This window comes from Bufo gargarizans, chromosome 9, assembly GCF_014858855.1.
Source record: "Bufo gargarizans isolate SCDJY-AF-19 chromosome 9, ASM1485885v1, whole genome shotgun sequence".
NCBI lineage: Eukaryota > Metazoa > Chordata > Amphibia > Anura > Bufonidae > Bufo > Bufo gargarizans.
This window is the reverse complement of record NC_058088.1, coordinates 64,817,697-64,840,701: the sequence shown is the minus strand read 5'-3', so window position 1 is coordinate 64,840,701 and position 23,005 is coordinate 64,817,697. Positions and strand designations below refer to the sequence as shown.

Below are 23,005 nucleotides of genomic sequence, written 5' to 3'. Positions count from 1 at the left end.
TTTATCCATCCCTTTCCAGATGGAATAACAGGGGTATGGCACAATACAGAAACGCTCTAATATTGTGTATACAACAGGCATGTGAGGAGATATGACTGGTCTCGTCCATGGACTATATCTTCAAGGCCCCGATCCCCCGAGCTCTTCAGAGAGTATATTGGACAGTCGGACCATTTCTATTCCTGGAGAAGCCATGTGGGTCTGCTCCTTCTATATTCATGACAACTGGTTGCTGTAGCGGGAGCGCATTATATGGCTGCTTATTGATTGACTCAGCGCAGTAACTGACTTTGTATTGAACGACACATTTTACCGGAACGTTCTCTTTCAGTCTGTATGTAGACTAAATAATTGATACTGTATTTACTGCACACAGAGAGATGACGTATGCTAAGATCTCAGCCAATGTGTATTCTTGCGTCAATATTGGGTCCTATGGGTCATTGTTATAGGAACTGTAGCAAGGTCTGTAATAATAGTATTATATATTTTATATATTATTTTTTTTTTACTTTAATGTATACAAAATCCATGGTAATTCATGTTCAGTTATAATATTCATCCCAAGTCGATATATAGCAGGCGATATAAAAATCTCTTCAAACTTTTTGGTACAGTTTCGCTTTTCGGTATCCTTCAGCAGCTACCATCTCCAGTTCTTAAAGAGGTCTTCCAGCTTCGCAGTGTTGATGGCCGATCAGTGGGAGACCAACTGTGGACCCCACTGTCTGAAGGGGTCGTGGTGCTCGTGTGAGTGCTGCGTCCTCGTCGATGTACAGGATACATGGAGGGTGGTCACGCTCCGTCCACTTCAGGGGCCTGTTCTGGAGACAGTCCCAGATATAGTTCTGTTAGTGTTAGGGACCCATCTGCAGAAGCCACCTTGAGGCCTGGTAGATGGACCCAACACAAGTTTGATCATAAAATGTGCACAAAGAGCTTCTATTTTCATTTATAGTAGGTATAGTACCACTTTAATTTACAATAATCCCTAGTTCCCAGTTTTATTGTTTTGTATGTGAGATGTTGTGCTGCCATACCTTTTTTTGTTTGCTTCCTGCATGTTATCTTTATGGATGTGCACCTGTGACTGTGAATGTGCTTGTCTAAATTTTCTTGTAGTCCCAGATATAGGACCCACAACTATTTGACATTGATGGCATATCCTAGCGAAATGCCAATAAAGGGGTTACCCGAGACCTATAATGCCCCCCAAAATGCCTGGGCCCCTCTTGCAGGTTATACTTATCCCACTCCCCGTGTCGCTTCTGATGCCCGCACAGCCTCATTTCTCTTCTCACCGCATCAAATCTTCTGGCGATGGGGACGGCCTGCTATTGGCTCACTCGCCGGATGTTTTGATGCAGGGAGATGCAGCTGCGGCCGTGCGGGCATCAGAAGCGACGCGGGAAGCGGGAGAAGTATAACCTGTAAGAGGGGCCCTGGCATTTTGGGGGACATTATAGGTCTTGGATAACCTCTTTAATGTCTGAGATGGAAATACCCCTTTAATTTGTAAAACAGAATGTCCATTTGTTAGGCAGATGCAGGAAATGTTTGGTTCTTGCACATTCTCCGTTATTAGTATGAGGCTGAGGTATCTCACTAGTTAGGAGTATATGTTTCATTACAAGACTAGTGTAGACCTTTGATGGTGTGGAGAAGATCAGACAGTGTTATAGACTCTTAGAATAAGATTTATACATAATTCACCATGTGTCTGCCAAACATGATTGATCATTTACTCTTCCTCCTGTTACTAGAGGAGATAATTAGGAAGGCACAATAGGCGACTGGTAGACACTCGTCTCCGATGCTTTTACTGCATTGTGTGCTAAATGAGGCCGGCGACAGAATCCAGAACCGCAGCTTATGGTAGGAAGCCATCATCACTGATGGATTTTGATTCATTGGTCAAGGCAGTCATTTTTACTCAAAAAACGCTATAATTATTGGTCGTCGTGATCAGCTTTTCGTTGAATCTTCACAATTTGCACTGTATATTGTACGTTTTACTTAGCTTTTTATATCCTTGTAGTGAGATTATTTTAAATTCTCCCATTAAGACAGAATTCTCCTCGCAGACCAAATGGCTGTGGCAAACTTTTAAAGGCTATGTACACCTTCGGAGGGAAAAAAAAATTATGATTGCATTTTACTCATTTTTGGCTAAAAATAATTTTTTTAATTAGCCTTCATTAAAACTATTGAGCAGTTCTGTCAAAAGGGTTCACTTTTTCTAGCTGTGTAACTGGTACCTTCACTTTCACTTTGTGCCTGTCATCTAATAAACCTTATCTCTAAATTACTGAGAGATCGTAAAACACTTATTTAAAGGGGTTCTGTCATGACATTTTAGGCCTATAACCTAAACATATGGCCAGTTCCGTACAAATAACCTGGATCCGAAACTGTCCTTATTAAATCTGCCTGTTGTACTATTAGCACATAAAACTAGTTTTTATTACCTGTTATTCACCTACCTAAGGTGCCCAAGGGGACGTCTCTTCATACAGTGTGCCCGGCTGCACCCATCTTCGTCTGGTGCCCAGCGCCGCCTACCCAGTTGAAATCGCTGCCTTCCTCACCTCAGCCCCGCCTCCGCAATCGTCTTGTCCCTCTGCCAGATGCCGCGCGTGCGCACTAGGCATAACCTGAGGGACCGGACGATTGCGGAGGCAGGGCTGAGGTAAGGCGGCAATTTCAACTGGGAAGGCGGCACAGGGCACCAGACGGAGATGGGTGCAGCCGGGCACACTGTATGAAGCGACGTCCCCTTGGGCACCTTAGGTAGGTGAATAACAGGTTATAAAAACCAGTTTTATGTGCTATTGGAGCAACAGGCAGATTTAATAAGGACTGTTTCAGATTCAGGTTATTAGTACGGACCTGGCCATATGTTTAGGTTATAGGCCGAAAATGTCATGACAGAATCTCTTTAAGGGTACTCTCACACGAACGTTGTTAGAATCCGGCAGGCAGTTCCGGCAACAGAAAGCTCTTTTTTTCTGGATCTGTTAAACGGATCCGGTGAAATACCGGATCTGTCTCATCCGGAATAACTACTCCGGTATTTACATACCGTACAAGGGACGGAACGGAAGACATCTTGATGCATACTGAACAGATTGCTTTCCATTCAGAATGCATTAGGACAAAACTTAATGCGTTGTTTTTTTTCCGGTATTAAGACCCTTTACCGGATTTCAATACCGGAAAATAATTTCGTTATTGTGAAAGTACCCTAAGCCACATTCTTATCAGTAAGATAAGAACTGAGCATTAATTAGTGTTTAGGAGGTCAGAGAACAGAGATAAAGAGCCTGTCAGCTCCCGAAATGACAGAAAAGTCAGAAAATCCAAAGGGTGCTAGTGTAGAGCATCTCGGTTCTGTACAGAAAAAAAAGATGCCATATTTTTAGTAAAGACCAATTTAAAAACATATTTTCAGCTTAAGATGAGTACAATGCAATAATAAAAAATATTGCCCAAAAAGGTGTACATAGCCTTAAGGACCAGCGCCGTACATGTACGGCGGGCTGATCGGGCAGGTGCAGGAGCTGTGTCCGCCTGATCAGTGGCACGGACCCGACAGGCACTGACAGCCGGGCCCCTGCTGCATATGTCGGCATCGGTGAAAACACTGGCGCCAGTGTGTTAACCCCCTGTATGCCCGATGCTTTCCATAGGCATTGGAGCTTGCCTTCTATGGAATCCTGTGAGGTCCATCCCTTAGGCTGGGTCTCACAGGCATGCTCTCAGCATAAAAGCTGACAGCCAGTGCATTACAATACAGGTTGTATTGTAATGCATTGCAGAAGGGATCAGACCCCACAAGTTGAAGTCCCAAAGTGGGACAAAAAAAAAAAAAAGTTTGAAGTAAAAAATAAATAAAAATAAAATTACCACAAATAAAACACATAAAGTTGTAAAAGAAAAAGAAAACCAGACATATTTGGTATTGCCGCGTCCATAACGACCAGCTCTACAAAACTATCACATAATTCGCCTGAACGCCGTGGAAAATATAAAATAAAAACTGTGCTAAAACAATACATCACAAAATGCGCAACACCAAGCGTTCAAAAAGGCGTATGCCCCCCCCCCCCCCACAAACAGTACCATTTAAACCGTTGCCTCATCCCGCAAAAAATGAGTCCCTACATAAAACAATCGGGCAAAAAGTAAAAAAAAACTATTGCTCTCAAAATATGGAGACAATATGACCTAACCCCTCGGGTAAAAAAAAAAAACTGTCAAAAAAGCCATTTTTTGTCACCTTACATGACCAAAAGTGTAATACCAAGCGATTAAAAAATCATATGCACCCTAAATTAGTACCAATCAAACAGTCATCTCCTGCCCAAAAAAATGAGCCCCTTCATAAAACAGTCGCCCCCCCCCCCCCAAAAAAAATAAAATAAATAAATATGGAGACACTAAAAAAATCTTTTTTTTTTTTTTAAATGTCTTATTATGTAAAACTGAAACAAACACCCAAAAAAAGTCCTATTGGTCTTGACTCGTCCGTAACAACCTGCTCTATAAAAATAGCACATGCTCTAACCCAGGCATCGTCAAACTGCGGCCCTCCAGCTGTTGCAAAACTACAACTCCCAGCATGCCCGAACAGCCTACAGCTATCAGCCTACAGCAGGGCATTGTGGGAGTTGTAGTTTTACAACACCTGGAAAGCCACAGTTTTGGGAGGCCTGATCTAACCTGTCAGATTAACATTGTAAAAAAACAAAAAAAAAAAACGTTCCAAAACAGCTATTTTTTATTTCCTCACAAGAGGTGTAATATAGAGCAACCAAAAATCATATTTACCCTGAAATAATACCAACAAAACTGCCACCTTATCCTGTAGTTTCCAAAATGGGGTAACTTTTTTGGAGTTTCTACTCTAGGGGTGTATCAGTGGGTCTTCAAATGTGACATGGCAACTTAAAATTATCCCAGTGAAATCTGCTTTCTAAAAACCATATGGTGTTCCTTTACTTCTGCGCCCTGCTGTGTGCCCGTACAGCAGTTTACGACCACACATGGGGTGTTTCTGTAAACGACAGAATCAGGGTTATAAATATTGAGTTTTGTTTGGCTGATAACCCTTGCTTTGTTACTGGAAAAAATGGATTAAAATGGAAAATCTGCCCAAAAAGTGAAATTTATCTATATTTTCCTTTTAATTCTTGTGAATACCTTAAGGGGTGTAGTTTCCAAAATTGGGCTATTTTTGGGTGGTTTCTATTATGTAAGCCTCAAGTGACTTCAGACCTGAACTGGTCCTTAAAAAGTGGGTTTAAGATTTGCTTCTAAACTTCTAAGCCTTGTAACATCCCCAAAAAAAGAAAATGTCATTTACAAAATGATCCGAACATGAAGTAGACATATGGGAAATGTAAAGTAATAACTATTTTAGGAAGCAAAGAAATTGAAATTGCAAATTTTTCCCAATTTGTTGTAAATTAATATACTTTTTTTATAAATTAAAAATGAAATATTTTGACTCAAATTTACCAGTGTCATGAAGTACAATATGTGATGAGAAAGCAGTCTCAGAATGGCTTGGATAAGTAAAAGCGGTTTAAAGTTATCACCGCATAAAGTGACACTGGTCAGATTTGCAAAAAATATCCTGTTTTTTAAGTTGAAAAATGGCAGGGTCCTGAAGGGGTTAAGTTACAGATGTGTCTATACAGATGTGTCACAGATCCTGATGTAGATTTCACATAGTGCATTCCAGAGGGTAAGGCTTATACTAGAAGGGGCAGATCACACAGGCGATTGTCAAGAAGGAAGGGTTCAGGGACATAACCACAACTGGTAACACCCATCTGGACCTTCATTGAAAACTGCTATCAAGGCATTCCTAGGAATAATAAAGAAATGTCACACCATAGAGTCATAAGTATAGATGCTCCAGAATTGTTATTACAGTACATGGGGAATGCAAGTAGTTACTGAAACTGACATGGTGGGTGGGGGGCGCGCGCGACTACTTCCAGTGGTTATCAGAAAGTCCTCTTTTATCATTTATACATTGTGATGTCATATCTGACCGTCAGTTATTTTGGAACCTTTAAAATAATGACATTTTCTCTTTCTCCTCTGCAGTACACCGTGTGGAACTTTATCCCAAAAAATCTGTTTGAGCAGTTTAGAAGAATTGCAAATTTTTATTTTCTCATTATCTTTTTGGTTCAGGTAAGTTATAAATTGTGTTTGCAGTGTTCTTCTTCACCCTCCTTCCCAAATTCTTGCTCCCAGTACCAAGCTTGATTTCATCCCCCAAGTGGTCTTTTATCTACAGAAGTGTGTGTATGAAGATGCACAGAGGATCAGTCAATTCATTCTAGGCACACAGATTGCCAAAAGGGTGTGCTAAATTTATGACTGGGCGTGCACACAAATGTTTTTTTTTTTTTTTTCGTGTCTCTTCCGTTTCAGTTTTGTTTGTTTTTTTGCTGTCCGAAAGCGGACCCATTGAAGTGAGTGGTTCCGCATAGTCCGTGTGCATTCCGTACTTCCACGAAAAATGGATCGAACATGTCCAATTCTTGTCCTTTTTGCGACAAGGATAGGCAATGTTACAATGGATCTACAAAAAAAAGGATGTCATCTGAATTTTTTGAGGATCCGTGTTTTGCGGACCGCAAAATAAAATCGGTCGTGTGCATGACCCTTAAAGGGCTTCTGTCAGCCCACTAAACCGTTTTTTTTTTTTTTGGGTTAATAATAATCCCTATACTGCGAGCTCTGCATACATAAGCTAAATAATCATTTTGGTTCAGTACCTGTCTTTAATCGGCGCAGGCGCACTGAGAGGCGGACGCTCTCTCGGGCGCTCCATCCTCAATGCGCCTGCGCCGATGACGTTACATCTACACCCGTCGCAGGCGCATTGAGGATAAAGCGGCGCCTCTCAGTGCGCCTGCGCCGATTTAAAGACAGGTACGGCGCAGGCGCGAGATTTGGAATTCAAACAGGGCCAGCAGAGAACGATTCCGTTCCCTGGCCCTGTCAATCACAATGCAGAGGGGGGGTCATTAGGATCGGAGGATGCGGCTGCTACCAGCAAGTAGCCGCCCTACTTGCTGGTAGCAAGGTAATTTACATATTATAAAAATAGCTTTTTATCAAATTCTACTGAACCAAAATGATTATTTAGCTTATGTATGCAGAGCTCGCAGTATAGGGATTATTATTAACCCAAAAAATAAAAACGGTTTAGTGGGCTGACAGAAGCCCTTTAAGCACATCCTCCAGTGGCACAAGCGATAGAAATATTGGTTGCAAGGTCTATCTAACAGTTTGGTGCAGCAGCTAAATCTGCTTAGTTTTCGGTTACAGTCCTAAAACTGGGCAGAGGACAACCTCAATCAGCAGCTTTATAAATGGCCAGTCTTAGGCCCCTTTCACACGGGTGAGAATTCTGTGCGGGTGCAATGTGTGAGGTGAACGCATTGCACCCGCACTGAATCTGGACCCATTCACTCCAATGGGGCTGTGCAGATGAGTGATGATTTTCACGCATCATTTGTGCGTTGTGTGAAAATCGCAGCATGCTCTATATTGTGCGTTTTTCACGCAACGCAGGCCCCATAGAAGTGAATGGGGCTGGGTGAAAATCACAAGCATCAGCAAGCAGGTGCGGATGCGGTGCGATTTTCACACGTGGTTGCTAGGAGACATCGGGATAGGGACCCGATCTTTATTATTTTTCCTTATAACATAGTTATAAGGGAAAATAATAGCATTCTTAATAAATTAGGGATGGAGAGGTTAAAAATAATTAAATTCAGCTCACCTCATCCACTTGTTCGCGCAGCCCAGCTGGTCTTCTTTCTTCTTCTTCTTCTTCTTCTTCTTCTTTGAGGACCTGGGAGGAAAAGGACCTTTGGTGACGTCACTGCGCTCATCACATGGTCCATCACATGATGATGGACCATGTGATGAGCGCAGTGATGTCACCAAAGGTCCTTTTCCTCCCAGTTCCTCAAAGAAGTGGATGAGGTGAGTTTAAATTTTTATTTTTATTTTTTAACCTCCATCCCTAATTTACTTAGCATTCTGCTATTATCTTCTGTGAAGAAGTTCGGGTCTGGGTACCAAACATGCAGATTTTTCTCACGTGTGTGCAAAACACATTAAAACGCTTTGCACTCCCGCATCGTCTGGCTCTCACACGCGACGCCCGTGTGAAAAAGGCCTTAGTGTATATGACCAGGGTTATAGACTAGGCAGCTGTGACGTACTTCCCTTCATCTCTACTCTTAGCATTATGATTGCTACCTATGAGCTTTATTTTAGAAGATGCGAGAGTTAAAAAAAAAAAAAAAAGCTCATCTGTAGAAATGACATTTCGGCAGGTTTTCTTTCTGACATAATCTCCTCCTCTAGCAGAATAAATGTGGAGCTGTAGAGCAGGTCTAGTGCAGCGAGGGCTCTGGGCTCGGGGGCACTGCGGCGGTGTAAGCCCTGACGCATACATTTCACTGACTATAATCCTAACTCATTTACTGTAATTCTCATGTGCCCAAAATCCGACACACAAATCAGTTTTTCCCAGCATTCCTGAGGAAGGCAGCAAGTGAACGTATGCGTGACAAACCCAGCGAGGTTAAGTGAGGATAGTTTTATGGTGTCTCTTTCATCTCCCTTTATAGACGTACGTGGAACCTGGATCCAAGGACCCTGATCTGCTAGACCTAAGGGTGCATTCACACAACCATATTTTTGGTCCACATTTGATCCACATTTTCTATGTATAGGATGCGGACCCGTTTATTTCAAGGTTTCCACAAAAAATGTGTACAGCCCACCGCATGCTGTCCGCATCTGTGTGTCCGTTCCGCAGGCCCACAAAAAGGATAGAACAAGTCCTGTTCTTGTCCATGTTGCGGACAAAGGTAGGCATCGTTACAATGGATCACCCAGACGGCATCCATATTTTTTGCGGATCCACGTTTTGTAGACTTCAAAATACATATGGTCGTGTGAATGCACCCCAAGGGGAAGATGTATCATCTGCCTTGCTCCTGAAAAATGGTGTTAAAAAGTCAGAAACTATGGGGGTCATTTATTAAGACCGGCATTTTAGACGCCGGTCTTAATACCCATGTGCCATATTTATGTGAAGGCGCCAGCCTCTACATAACTTTAGCGTATCCACTGCCTGTGTAAATCTACACCAGCCCCCTTGCTGGCGTAGATTTAGACCATTTTCTACGCCTAAAACCCGCCTGCCCACCCCACAACCATTTTTTTAGGCCTGCGGAGAAAAGTCGTGGATTGCATCACAAATAACCCTTGTGCTGAAATCTGCACAAGATATGCCCCAAAAAGCGGCATATATCTGTTTGTTAATGACCCCCTATGTGTTTGAGACTTTTTAAAAAATTGTCGCAACTTTTTTATTTTTATTTTTTACTCTGCCCTCATCACTTTTCAGAAAAGGGGCGTGACAAGGGCTGGAAGGGGCGTGGTTATCAGCCACAACAACATCATCTTCATTTACACCTGTTTTCTGGTGCAAATAAAGCCAGAAATGTACAGCAGCTCTGAGCCGTCCTAGATTTCTGTTTAGGCGCACGGACTGCAGCTCGGGGCATATCAGGACCAGCGAAGAAAGCTCCCGGCTTGATAACTCTCCCCTAAGTGCCGAACCTCCGCTGATCTCAGTATGTCCTATCGATGGGGAGAGCCCTGCAGGTCATTGCCGCTTCTCCGTACACCGCTGATGAATGTGCTTTGAATTGATTGCCATCTGCTAATTAATCTTGGCGCTTACACCAGAACACTGACAACTCATTTCTGGCACCGGCAGACGCTGACTTCACACTTTACTTTATGGCGTACATGAAACATTGCTAACTTGGCCAGTATTTTTACTGGATTTTTTAAAAATACTTCTGCGATACATGAACTGATGAAGCCGTAACTAAACCTTTGAATGAAATTTTTATATGTTGTCCCTTATCTATTTGTAATCTACTTTATTTATTAATTTTTGTATTTTTCTTATACTTTTACTTCCCTAAAGCGCACCATTCACTCTGCACTTAAAACTCAGTTCTCCGTACACCGCTGACAGCTCAGCGGTGTACGGAGTACGGGGTCTGAAATTTAGGAATGGTCAGGGAGTACGGGCAGGAGCGCATATTGCTGCTCCTGCCCGTGCTCCCCGGACAATTACTAACTCCTGGCATAGCCCATGGTTACACTGTACCCATGTACTATGCCAGGATTAGCTGAGCGGAGCGGGCTCCCGCCTCTGCATGTCAGCTCTTGGCTTAGTGGAGCAGGCAGGAGCCCGCTCAGCTAATCCTGGCATAGAACATGGGTACAGTGTAACCATGGGCTCTGCCAGGAGTTAGTAATCCTCCCTGTGCTGCTGCAGCCCCATTCATAAATTTCACACTCTGTGAGCTGTCAGCGTTGTACACAGAACGGCGTTTTAAGCACACAGTGAATGGGGTGCTCTTTAGGGAAGTAAAAGTATAAGAAAAATACCAAATTAATAAATAAAGTATATTGGAAAAAGTTTTTTTTTTTTTGAGGGCATTAGGGACATTATAATAAAGTTTCATTCAAAGGTTAATTTACTCTTTAAGTGTCCATTATTCTGTATCACCAATGTATTGGAACACTATTATTCATGTGGTAATCCTACATGTGTACAAGGATTGGGGGCATTGTTCATTCATGTTCCCTGATCTATGTACACGTACTTAAAGGGGTTGTGCAGGCAGCATATATTGATGACCTATCCTCAGGATAGGTCATCAATATCTGATCAGCGGGAGTCCCACCTTTTCTTCATTACACTGCCCGTCGTCTTGGGAGTGCAGTCGCTTTATTCACTTGCATGGAGTGAGTACTTGTAATTACACGGCTGCAAGGGAGACTACGCTTAGTGTAAGGAAGAGGAAGCAGCGCTCGCATGGAGAGCCGACCCCTCCTCAAACAGCTGATCGGCAGGGGTCTGACAGTGAGATAAGGTCATCAGTATATACTGCCTGCATAACCCCTTTAAATGGAAGCTGTCACGTCACTAGATTTGTGGCCACTAAACCACCGCCATGTTGTTATGCTGCCGAGGAATAGATCACTAAACACACCACCGTCCAAAGTGTCCGGATTTGTTACTGCAGCATCTGGTGCATGAAGACCATCCAGGTGATCTTGGCCAAACTTGAGAAGGGCCACAATGGTTTTTTTTTTTTTTGGTTTTTTTTGTGTTTTTGGGACAGCTGTGGTATCCTTCCATGAACACCCTTGTTCAGGGTTTTACACTTGGTTTTACAGTTTGTAGAGTCTTATGCAGGTCTAATGCTCTTACCCTTGGGTTCTTTCTCTCCCCCCATTTAGCTCCCAGTTCTAGTAAAGGTCACCAGTTCCTGTTTGACTCTATTTCCATGTCGTTATGCCTGCAGTGATCTCTCATCTAGATGGGTCACTTGTTTGAACTGGGATGAAATGCTTGTATAGAATGGTATACAATGGACGGTATACTGTATGCTCCAGGGCAGAGAGATGTATGATTACTATAGGTCACACGAGAGATACGAGCAGGCCAGCACCTCCTATCTCTTAGGCTACTGTCACACTTGCGTTTTTGCCTGATCTGGCAGGGATCAGGAAAAACCCTTCCGTTACTGATAATACAACCATCTGCATCTATTATGAACAGATCCGCTTGTTTTATCTTTAACATAGCCAAGATGGATCCATCATGAACACCATTGAAAGTCAATGGGGGACGGATCCGTTTTCTGTTGTCTGAGAAAATGGATCTGTTCCCATTGACTTGCATCATGGGTCATGCCGGATCCGTTTTGCGCTGCATCCCATGAGGGTTTGCTCTCCGGTATGGGAACGCAACGGAATGCATTTTGGAGCATTCCTTTCTGTTCAGTTACGTTTTGTCCCCATCGAAGCGTGAAAGTAGCCTTAGACTAGGGCTCTGCAACACTATCGAGTCACCCTTCACGTGTGGTAAATGCAATATTTTCTTGACTCTCGAGTGACTACAATGTTTTCCTATAAAAGAGAAAGTTTCAAGAAACCTTCTGAAAAAGTTTTACCATAGGCCACTTTGTGTTGCCTTCTAGCCTGAGTCTTTAATGGGGTTGTCTCACTTCAGCAGATGGAAAGTAGCCAAACTTAATACAAGGCACTTACTAATGTATTGTAACTGTCCATATTGCCTCCTTTGTTGGTTTGATTTGTTTTTCCATCACATTATTCACTGATCATTTCCAGGGGTTATAACCACTCTGTAATCCATCAGCGGTGGTCGTACTTGCACACTATAGAAAAAGGTAGAACCCTATGTGCACTCCCACGATCCCAGCCCCAGAGAGGCCAGCATCCTTTCCTATAGTGTGCAAGCACGACCACCACTGTTGGATTACAGAGTGGTTGTAACCCCTGGAAATGAGCAGTGTGTAATGTGATGGAAAAATGAATAAAATCAGTAAAGAAGGCAATATGGATAATCATAATACATTAGGAAGTATTAACTTGTATTAACTTCTCTACATGAGTGACACAGTCCCTTTTTAAAAGGGTTCTCTCACTTCAGTAAGTTGCCTTTATCATATAGAGATAGTTAATACAAGGCACTTACTAATGTATTGTTATTATCCATATTGCTTCCTTTTTTTTTGCTGGATTAATTTTTCTATCACATTACACACTGCTTGTTTCCATGGTTACAGACCACCCTTCAATCCATCAGTGGTGGTCGTGCTTGCACACTATAGGAAAAAGCGTCAGCGTCTCTAATGACCTGGGACCATGGGAGTGCACATAGGCTAGTGCTTTTTCCTATATTGTGCAAGCACGACCACCACTGATGGATTGCAGGGTGATTTGTAACCATGAGAATGAGCAGTGTATAATGTGATAGAAAAATGAATCCAGCCAGCAAAGGAAGCAATATGGATGATAACAATACGTTAGTAAGTGCCTTGTATTAACTTCTCTACATGAGTGACAAACGCTCGTTCATTAGGTAATTGGAATCTTTCAACAGGTTTAAAAATCATTGTTTGCCGGCGGCAGATCGTGCTGTGTAATCACAATCTGCTGCATGCAAACAGTGATCAATATGGGGACAAGCCATCGCATCAGCGATCGCTCCTCCCTATACTGTGGAGGAGATCACTGCATGTAATAGCAGCGGTCTCCTCCACTAACAGGCTGATTTTTTTTTTTTTCACAGCAAAATAAGTCTCATGTGGACATACCCTAAAGACTTGTCACTAGATTTCACATCTCTTTATAATAGTGTGTGAGGTCAGTGAATGTGGAGGTCACATTACTTGTCTGCTATGTGTTGCCGTGCTTGTATAATCCTCTGGAACAATGACACTGTTGTACTCTTCTCCGTAGGCGATTGTTGATACACCAACAAGCCCAGTAACAAGTGGCCTTCCTCTTTTCTTCGTCATCACAGTTACCGCCATCAAACAGGTGAGGCTGTAGGCAATACTCACTGGTTAGTGTTGGCTTTGGTATCAACTCAAAAACACTCCGAACATTCAGTAGTGAGCCGCTACCAACCAAACCAGGACCTGCCAATATGCTGAGGAGACTGAATGATCTCTGTCAATCCACATAAAGCTTGTATGGAAACTTCTCCTGCAAAATTATTTGCTAGATTCAAATTCCAGATTTCTGGAAAGTCTGAATTTCCAAAGGAAATTTCATTTACTAACTTAGGCAATTTCTGTGCCTTAAAAAAATTGTCTATGGTTTAAATCAGGTTTTTATGTTAAACCTAAATCTTAAAATTTTACAGTGTCCACCCTGGTCCATGAGCCTAATAATAGGCTGCAACTTTCTGTTCTGCCAAGGTCACTTTTTAGCAGTCATCTCATTTCCATCCCAGACGTAAAAATGTAATGTAACCTATATTATATGCACACAATAGGTGATGGTCATAGCTCGACTCCTTCCCCCTCTGTGCACATCACATGGCATGCCTGCGAGACTCCCCAATAGAAGTCAAGGAGTCCTCTCCAGACTACAGATTCCTTAGGTCCATGTAGTTGCTGTGAAGGGTATCTCTGAATGTTAAAGGGGTTGGCCAACCATAAGAAATTGTTCCCCATCTATAGTATAGGTAGTAGGTATCTGACCGGTGGGGGGTCTGACTTTTTGGGCACTCACTGATTGCAAGAATGAGTTGCCGGTTGTCACTCGTGTGCTGCTACTCCAGTCAACTCTACGGGACTGGCAGAGACAGCTGAGCGCTGTACTTGGCTTTGGAGCGGCGGCGCACCTGCGTGACCACCACTCCGTCACTTCGTTCTTGTCATCCGTGGGATTCCCAGCAAGTCACACACCCACTGATCAGATACCGATCATCTTTACCAGCAGCTCAGTCAAGATGGCAGCCCCCATAATCCTGTACAGAAAATAGAATAACAAATCAGAAAATAAAAACTTGTTACAAAAACGTGTGTCAGTACCTGGTGGTAATTAGTATTGGAGATACATTTCTCTTAATTGTCTTGTCCAGGTTTTCCATGTGATCTGCTTGTGACAATATGTTGCATTGTTTGCACTAGGGCTTTGAAGACTGGCTCCGACATCGAGCAGACAAGGAGGTCAATAAGAGCACAGTGTACATTATAGAAAACTGTAAACGAGTCAAGAAAGAGAGTGAGAAGATTAAGGTATTTATTCTCATCCCGTTGCCGTACTTTTACACTGCCGCATTAAGATGCATGATATAATGTAGGCAATCAATGGCGTGCCATCGCATCGGTATCCCGGGATATGGATCTGCTTGTGTCTGTAGTCAGTGATTCAGTACAGTTGTTTTAAAGGGATTTTCCGAGGCTTTAATACTGATGACCGATCTTCTGGATTGGTCATCAGTATCTGATCGTTAGGGGTCTGACACCCAGGACCCCCTCTGATCAGCTGTTGGAGAAGGCACCGGCTCTCGCAGAAGCTCTGTGGCCTTCTCCAGCTTCTTCCCAGGCCGAGTGATGACCCGTTCATTGTTCAAATGGCCTAGGCGCAGTTCAGTTCGGGCTGAGCTGCAATACCAAACATGGCCACTATACAATGTACGGCGCTGTGCTTGGTGAGAACAGAGAAGGCTGAGGCAATCACAGGAGCGCTGGTGCCTTCTCAAACGGCTGATCGGCAGGAGTCCCAGGTGTCGGACCCCCACCGATCAGATACTAATGACTTGTCCTGAGGATAGTTCATCAGTATCTAAAGTCCCGGAAAATGCCTTTTAATCCTGCACCAAGGGAACCAGACAAGTGCACATTTTCATACATTCTGGATTATTAGACAATGAAAATGGGCACATACACAAGTATTACAAAAAAAAATGATAAAGGCTAAGATGAAACAGCAGGGCCAACAGAGAGCAAACAGCAGGGCCAGCTTCCTGGTGGGAGGTTAAAGCTCTAGTTGCAGTTGTTTTTTTGTTTTTTTTCTATTTTTATTTTAGTTTTATTATTATTATTATTTTATATACTAGAGACCGGCTTTAATTAGAATTGAACTATTCCAGTTCCCTATTTTTACTTTATGTCAAGTTATTATTAGTAAAGAGCAGCAAAAAACTTCTCTCCATCTAACCTGGGAACCTATCAACAAACTATACTTTGCTTGGCATGCAGCTGAAAAGGAAACTTGGGAGAAGCATTGGTGGCCGCTGTCCGTCAGTCAGCTCCTCTCGGCCCATCGCTGTAATCAGTGTTACTGCAGTGCTGTTTGGTTATTTGGAGTCAGGGATTTTTTACTCAATGCTTCTCTAAAATGTCCTCTTTAGCTGAATGCTAGGCACTGTATGCAGCCTCTAAGCTTTGAATGTGGAAGCTGAGTGGTGGGAGCTGTAAGCACTCGCTCGCTTAACCCTCTACAGGCATGTTATAAATGCTGCGGCTTATTTTGTCTCTGTTTCATGGCAAAAAAACAGAACTAAATAACCAGTTAATAGGGTATTTCTATAGGCTATGCCATAAAAGTCCAATAGATGTGGGGTCCACCTGTGCGGGCACATATGAACTTGGGACCAACACAGATGCCTTCAGCTGCCAAGTGCACATGTAACAGATCAGCCAGTGTCATAGGGACAGAACTGCTGACAGATGTTCTTTAATGTCAGAGATGGGAATATATTTTAAAGAACATTTATTGTAAGGTTTTTTTCTCAGTTTGCCCTTTCTTTAATAATTCATTTCCTGTTCATGTTTTATTCAGCATTGAATCAGAATTCCTCTGCTCAGAGCATAACTGGCTATAAAGACTCTGAAAAGGCAATTTTCTGCTGTCAGAATCTTAAAGTCAGTTTTACTTTGGAGATGCAAGTCCTTCCCTCTTATCACATAATAAACAGGGACTAGACTGAATATAGCAGGCTTAGCCGCATTGAAGCTAGTTTGTGTAGATCATACATAGGCTAAAAAGTAGACTAGATAAATTCTGTCCTATCTAATATATTCCAGTATTCACTAGTAAGTATGTCCTAGGGCTTCTCTTAAAGGCATTGTCTCATCAGAGACAACCGTTACACAATGTGGCTCCTCAGGGGATCAGCTGATCACCTGGGACCTGCTTCCAGCACCCTGGACTATTAGCTGAGTTTGCTGGCCAGCCATGTATTCCATATAAATGGCTGACCTTGTAATAGTGAGTCAACTTGAGTCTACAAGAACAGAAGCAACCTGTTTGGAGCAGCTCTGGATCATTGAGGGGTTCCCGAGCAGCTCTGGATCATTGAGGGGTTCCCGAGCAGCTCTGGATTATTGAGGGGTTCCCGAGCAGCTCTGGATTATTGAGGGGTTCCCGAGCAGCTCTGGATTATTGAGGGGTTCCCGAGCAGCTCTGGATTATTGAGGGGTTCCCGAGCAGCTCTGGATCATTGAGGGGTACCGAGCAGCTCTGGATCATCAAGGGGGTACCGAGCAGGGGACCCACCTCTGTGATATGCACTAATAGGTCATATTCATAGGTGTCTTCATAAGACAACCCCATTTAAGCTTTTAAAAGTTGGAATGCACTATTTCCTTGCAAGCTGGGTGGGTGAAAAGTCATTACATCAAGGTAATCGCCCAAGATTCTACTGGAGATCTGCGTAGAAGCAGTCATACATGGGCACATATTTTACTGTGGAGTTCAATTCTTCAGGTAAGTAAGTGCTATCATTTTCAATTTTTTATTTTATTTCTGTAGGTTGGTGACATAGTAGAAGTAAGAGACGATGAGACCTTCCCATGTGACCTCATCCTTCTGTCATCCAGCTGTGGAGATGGTACCTGCACAGTTACTACAGCGAGTCTTGACGGAGAGTCTAACGCCAAGGTACTGATACTACATTGCACTTTCTTGCATGTTTTATTAGGATCTGTAAACCTAATGTTTCTGATCTGGTTTAAAAAACCCACGTTGCAGGTTGTCCTTTATATGAATACCTACTATCCGGGTGTAAACCCAACTACTGACGTCAGACACGGCCATAGTATCTGGTCGCTTCTGAATAGGCTGTGACAGGTTATATGTAGTGCTCTCCAGGGTGTGCCAAGTCCACAAGTTCCTTGAACCTATTTGTAGTGAAGCCAGATGTGTAATAGTTTATGTGAAAACTCAGTAAGCCGTTGTGTTTCTGGTGGCGATATAAAAGAAGATTACTATCCCGGGACTTGCAGATAAGTATCTCTGAGATGACACGGAGTACATTTCATAGTTTAGGAGCAAATAAGCAGTTAATATTTCCTTAACTTTCTTAACTGCTCCAGTAAAAGGTCAGCGCGGCCGAGTTGTGTCCAGTTCCTCATATCTGCAGCTCGCTCATCTCTCTGCACAGCGGCACATTGCAGCTCTCCCTGGCAGTAACCTGAATAATGATGGCACATCGGAAAAAAAAAAATCTTGGCATCCATAAAAATTTGGATGTGCAGACAGCGTTATAAATAGCAGGGACGTGTTTGATTCTAGCAGTGTTTCCATCAATGACGGGACTGCTGGTACATCCTAAGTATAGTATCAGACGTACATGATTGTTGTGTACATGCTCTTTTTTATATATATTTTTTTTATTGCAGACGTATATCGCTGTACGGGAAACATCTGGTTTCTGCAGTGATGAAGCGGTGGGCAATCTCAGAGCCACTATTGAATGTGAACAGCCCCAGCCCGACCTTTACAAGTAAGCTGCTCCCATCTCTTATTAATACAGCCGCACAGGGCACATTCCTGCAGGAACGGCTTCATAATCCAACTTATTTCATGGCTGAATCAAAAGAGTATCTACCGCACCAAAAGATTTGTAACCGCATTGGCTGAAAAATGGGTAGTGCCGGTCAGTGCCAGGGTATGAAATAGGATGAGGTGCTCACAGCTCAAACTGTTATTTCACTGACTAGTATTTCAATATCGTTCCCTTGATAGGGCTATCCTTTTGTCAGAGCTAAAAGGAAATTTAAAGGGGTTCTGCAGTTTTTCCGCTGGATAGATCATCAGCGTCTGATTGGCGGGGGTCTGACACCCGGGACCCCTGCCGATCATCTGGTTGAGAAGGCAGCGGCACTGACGGTAGCAACACAGCCTTCTCGCTTTTTACCGCAGGCCCAGTGACGTCATGACTAGTATCAATGGCCTGGGCAGGGCTAAGCTCTGTTCACCTGAATTACTTAATTACTTCATAAAAATTTGTACTGTAAAAAACTATTTCCCGAACTCTGGTTCAGCTCCATGGTACCACTTGGAACCGAACCCAAGTTCGGGAAATGTTTTTTTTTTTTTAATTTTTTTTGTACAGTACAAATTATTTTATGAAGCTATTGCGCGAAGTCTCGCAAGACTTTGCGAAGCAATAACTTCGGCTCATCGGAGCCAATACATTCTAATACTGTATGGAGAAGGAGCTCCGTACAGTATTAGAATGTATTGGCTCTGATGAGCTGAAGTTATTGCTTCGCAAAGTCTCGCGAGACTTCGCGCAATAGCTTCATAAGATAATTTGTACTGTTAAAAAAAAAAAAATTGGGTTCGGTTCCAAGTGGTACCTTGTAGCTGAACCAGAGTTCGGGAATATTTTTTTACAGTACAAATTTTGATGAAGTAATTAAGTAATTCAGGTGAACGAAGCTTTATGCGAATCAACTTCGGATGTTTTATCCGAAGTCGATTCGCTCATCCCTAGTTATGACCACCCTGCAATCCATCAGCGGTGGCCGTACTTGCAAACTATAGGAAACAAACAGTGGCTTAAGCACTCTCCTGTGGTCCTGGCCACCAGTGAGGCTGATGCCTTTTCCTATAGTATCCTGTGTAAGCACGACCTCCACTGCTGGATTGCAGGGTGGTCATAACCCCTGGAAAGAAGCAGTGTATAATGTGGTGGAAAAATGAATCGCGTCAGTAAAGGAGGCAATATGGACAATCGCAATACATTAGTAAGTGATCTGTAATAACGTTCTTTACATGTTAAATGCCACTTACTGAAGTGAGACAATATTTTTTGGGGCAGCTGACATGTCTTTATTTATTTCGTAAAAACTCAAATTGCTCATGAAATAATTCTGAAGCATCTTTTCTTAAAACTGGACTTTTGTCGCTAAACAGTCACATAGACACAACTGACAGGAGGAATTAGAGAGGGACGGCTTAGTGCAGCGTTCTTAGTAGAGATGTCCCACCATTGTCTTCTATCCTGGACGCTTCTTTCCTACGGTTTAATGAAGATTTACACACATTTCTATTGCTTTGGTTTTTGTTTCACTACTGAATCATTAGTCATGAATTTTTTTTTTTTTTTTTATAGAATTTGCTAGACTGTGGCCTAAAGCGTTTAATTAGGAATCTTGTCTTAATTAAAATAACTAGAGCATTCAATTAAAGTGTTTCGGGGGGTTTTAATTACACAATCCTGTGATTTTCTGACAGTTTCAAGTGCAGGGTTTCAGGACTTTGCTTCTGGAGAAATCCAAGCTTCCGGATTGTGATGCCCAGTTTTACCGGCCCTTGTTCACTAAGCCGCAGTTCTTTTCTTTGGGTTGTGACGGTCAGGCGCTCTGTCTTTAGGCCGCGCTCGTCATGTCTCATGTGACCGTATTGCTGTGCAGATCAATACACTACATGCTGCATAATATCCCAGCTTAATATTATTTGCACAAGGGATCGACCAGCTTTGCTGTAATGTGTATTGGGCCCTTTAAGGTAAGGCCTGAGGTGACGGCCATTGACAGCTGCAAGCTGCACCCACTGTGAGGGGTTACTATTCATTGCACAGATTTGGATACGTTTCTTTTGAAAGACTTCCCTGCTGGTGGCTAATAGGGGTCATTTATTAAGACATTTTTTGGCGGTCTTTTTCAGTTGCTTTTAGGCTGGTGTTGCTGCTGGAAGGGCGTGGACCTTGTCATAAATTAGGCGTAGTCTGTGCACGTGCCAGAAAATCTACGTGAGCCCCCGGCTGGAGTAGTTTTTCAGCAACTTTTGGGCCTTTTTTTTTTTTTTTTTTTTTTGTGTAGCGTAAAATTTGTAAGTTTGCCGGCACATGGACATTTAAAAAGTCGCAAAAAACTGGTCGTGTGACAATTTTACGAAAAAAAGAGACCTAAGACTGTTAGTAATTAACCCCAATATATTTTACCTGCGCAGAAAAAAAGTGCACATCAAAACCTCTACCGCTACAAGTGATCTCACCCCAAAGTTTGTGTCTTGCAAGCACAAAGAGAAATTAATTTGAAAAACTTGTGGGAAAAAAGGCAAAATTGAACCCAGATCTTCTGGATTTAACAGGTGGCTGCCTTGATGGAGTTATATTGTTGGCCTGAGTAGTATTTTTTACAACAGCCAGGGCGCTTGCGCAGTGAATTGTACACACCATAAGACAGTGCATGATAAGCTAGTAAACCATTGTAGATGGTAAGAGAAACACAACAGCTAGATAGGTCATAGTACAAGAGGTAAGTCACCAGGTAAGTCACACGCCTAGAAGAAAGTCTACAGTGAAGAATCCGCCTTCAGTCAGCATCTAGAGCAATGAGCTTGAGGGGTTAAATTGACAGATGTTTTGTTGTATCGCATAAGGTCACTTTGTGTGGTCAGCGCTACTAAGTGCGCAGGAAAAAGACTTTTGCATTTCAGTCCATTTGTATTCTGCATTTAAAGGGCATCTGTCAGCAGTTTTGTACCTATGACACTGGCTGACCTGTTACATGTGCACTTGGCAGCTGAAGACATCTGTGTTGGTCCCGTGTTCATATGTGCCCGCATTACTGAGAAAAATGATGTTTTAATATATGCAAATGAGCCTCTAGGAGCAATAGGGGTGTTGCCATTACACCTAGAGGTTCTGCTCTCTCTGCAACTACCACGTCCCCTACAGGGCAAGGCAGTGTAAATGTAATTACGCCTGGCTCTGTCAATCCATAATGTGTAGGGCACGCAGTAGCAGAGAGAGCAGAGCCTCTAGGTGTAATGGCAACGCCCCCATTGCTCCTAGAGGCTCATTTGCATATATTAAAACATAAGTTTTCTCTGCGATGCGGGCACATATGAACATGGGACCAACACAGATGCCTTCAGCTGCCAAGCGCACATGTAACAGCTCAGCCAGTGTCATAGGTACAGAACTGCTGACAGATGCCCTTTAAAGCTGGATTTTGGGATATAATCTTGGTTATCTTTTCTTTTTTCAGGTTTGTTGGACGAATGAACATATATGCTAATCAGGAAGTAAAAGCAAGGTATTACGCTATATGTAGACATATTTTTTTGTGCAGTTATTTTTACTACTATTTTTGTAAAAATGCATTCCACAATTTTTTGGGTAATATTCTCAGCAGTTATAACCTCTCTTCTGATCCTCAGCTTTGTCTTGTGACATTTTTGTGGGAGTGCTTCTTTAATGGTACTTTCACTCCGACAATCCGGACGCAAACTGATGGCATTTGTCAGACGGATCCTGATGCGGATCTGTCTGACAAATGCATTGAAATACCGGATCTGTCTCTCTGGTGTCATCCAGAAAAACGGATCTGGTATTAATTTTTTGCAATTTTAAAGGTCTGCGCATACGCGGCCCGGAAAGCCGGTTCCGTTTTACCGGAACACGAATACACTTCAATGTAAATTAATGCCGGATCTGGCATTCCGGCAAGTGATCAGTACTTTTGGCCGGAGAGAAAACTGCAGCATGCTGTGGTATTTTCTCTGTTCAAAAAACGTAAGAGGGACTGAACTGATGCATCCTGAACGCATTGCTCTCCATTCAGAATGCATTAGGACAAAACTGATCATTTTTTTTTCTGGTATTGAGGTCCTGTGACGGAACTCAATACTGGAAAACAAAAACGCTAGTGTGAAAATACCCTAAAGGGGTTTTCCAGGATTTTGATATGGGCCTATCCAGATTGGTGGGGGGTTAGACTCCCAGTAACTCTGCTGATCGGCAGTTTAAAGAGGCCGCTGAGCCCTATGGCCTCTCCCTAGGCAGTCACATGACCTATGCGCAGCTCAGTACTATACAAGTGAATGGACCTGAACTGCAATACCAAGCATAGCCACTATACATTGTATGGCGCTGTGCTCCAAAAAGCTGATTTTAGGGGGGGCAGGGCAGGAATTGGAGCCATTCAATCAGATATTGATGACCTAGGAGCTGAGGACAGGCCATCAATATGAAAATCCTAGACAGTCTGTGCTTAGGCTGCTGTATTAAAATTGTAGTGACTATTTTGTTTTCTTTTCCTTTTATTATAACAAGTATTTAAAAGTAAAATGCATATAATTCAGCATCCACAATGAGGTGCTGGGTAATTTGTAGTTCAAACCACCAAATCTACTTCCTTGACAGTGGAATCCACATGAATCCTTATTGTCTGGGGTTCTAAGGGCCACCAATGTGCTGAGATTATTTTATAGATATTAAAGGGGTTCTCCTTAGGATAGATTGGCAATAATCAGATTGCTGGGGTTTTGACTTCTGGCCCCCCTCTGACCCGCTTTTGATGAGCAACTG

The 23,005-nt window shown here is 42.8% G+C and overlaps 1 protein-coding gene across 5 annotated transcripts in view; it reads left to right on the top strand.

The window, feature by feature from the left end:
- The window catches only part of ATP11C (ATPase phospholipid transporting 11C), a 135,784-nt gene that overhangs the window by 49,172 nt on the left and 63,607 nt on the right, over positions 1-23,005 (top strand). For all 5 annotated transcript variants that reach the window (XM_044306697.1, XM_044306699.1, XM_044306696.1 and 2 more), the window contains 6 exons: positions 6,118-6,207; positions 13,402-13,482; positions 14,583-14,690; positions 17,212-17,340; positions 18,081-18,184; positions 21,684-21,731. In XM_044306697.1, coding sequence (XP_044162632.1) covers positions 6,118-6,207; positions 13,402-13,482; positions 14,583-14,690; positions 17,212-17,340; positions 18,081-18,184; positions 21,684-21,731 — 560 coding nt within the window. The remainder of the gene's footprint in view (positions 1-6,117; positions 6,208-13,401; positions 13,483-14,582; positions 14,691-17,211; positions 17,341-18,080; positions 18,185-21,683; positions 21,732-23,005) is intronic.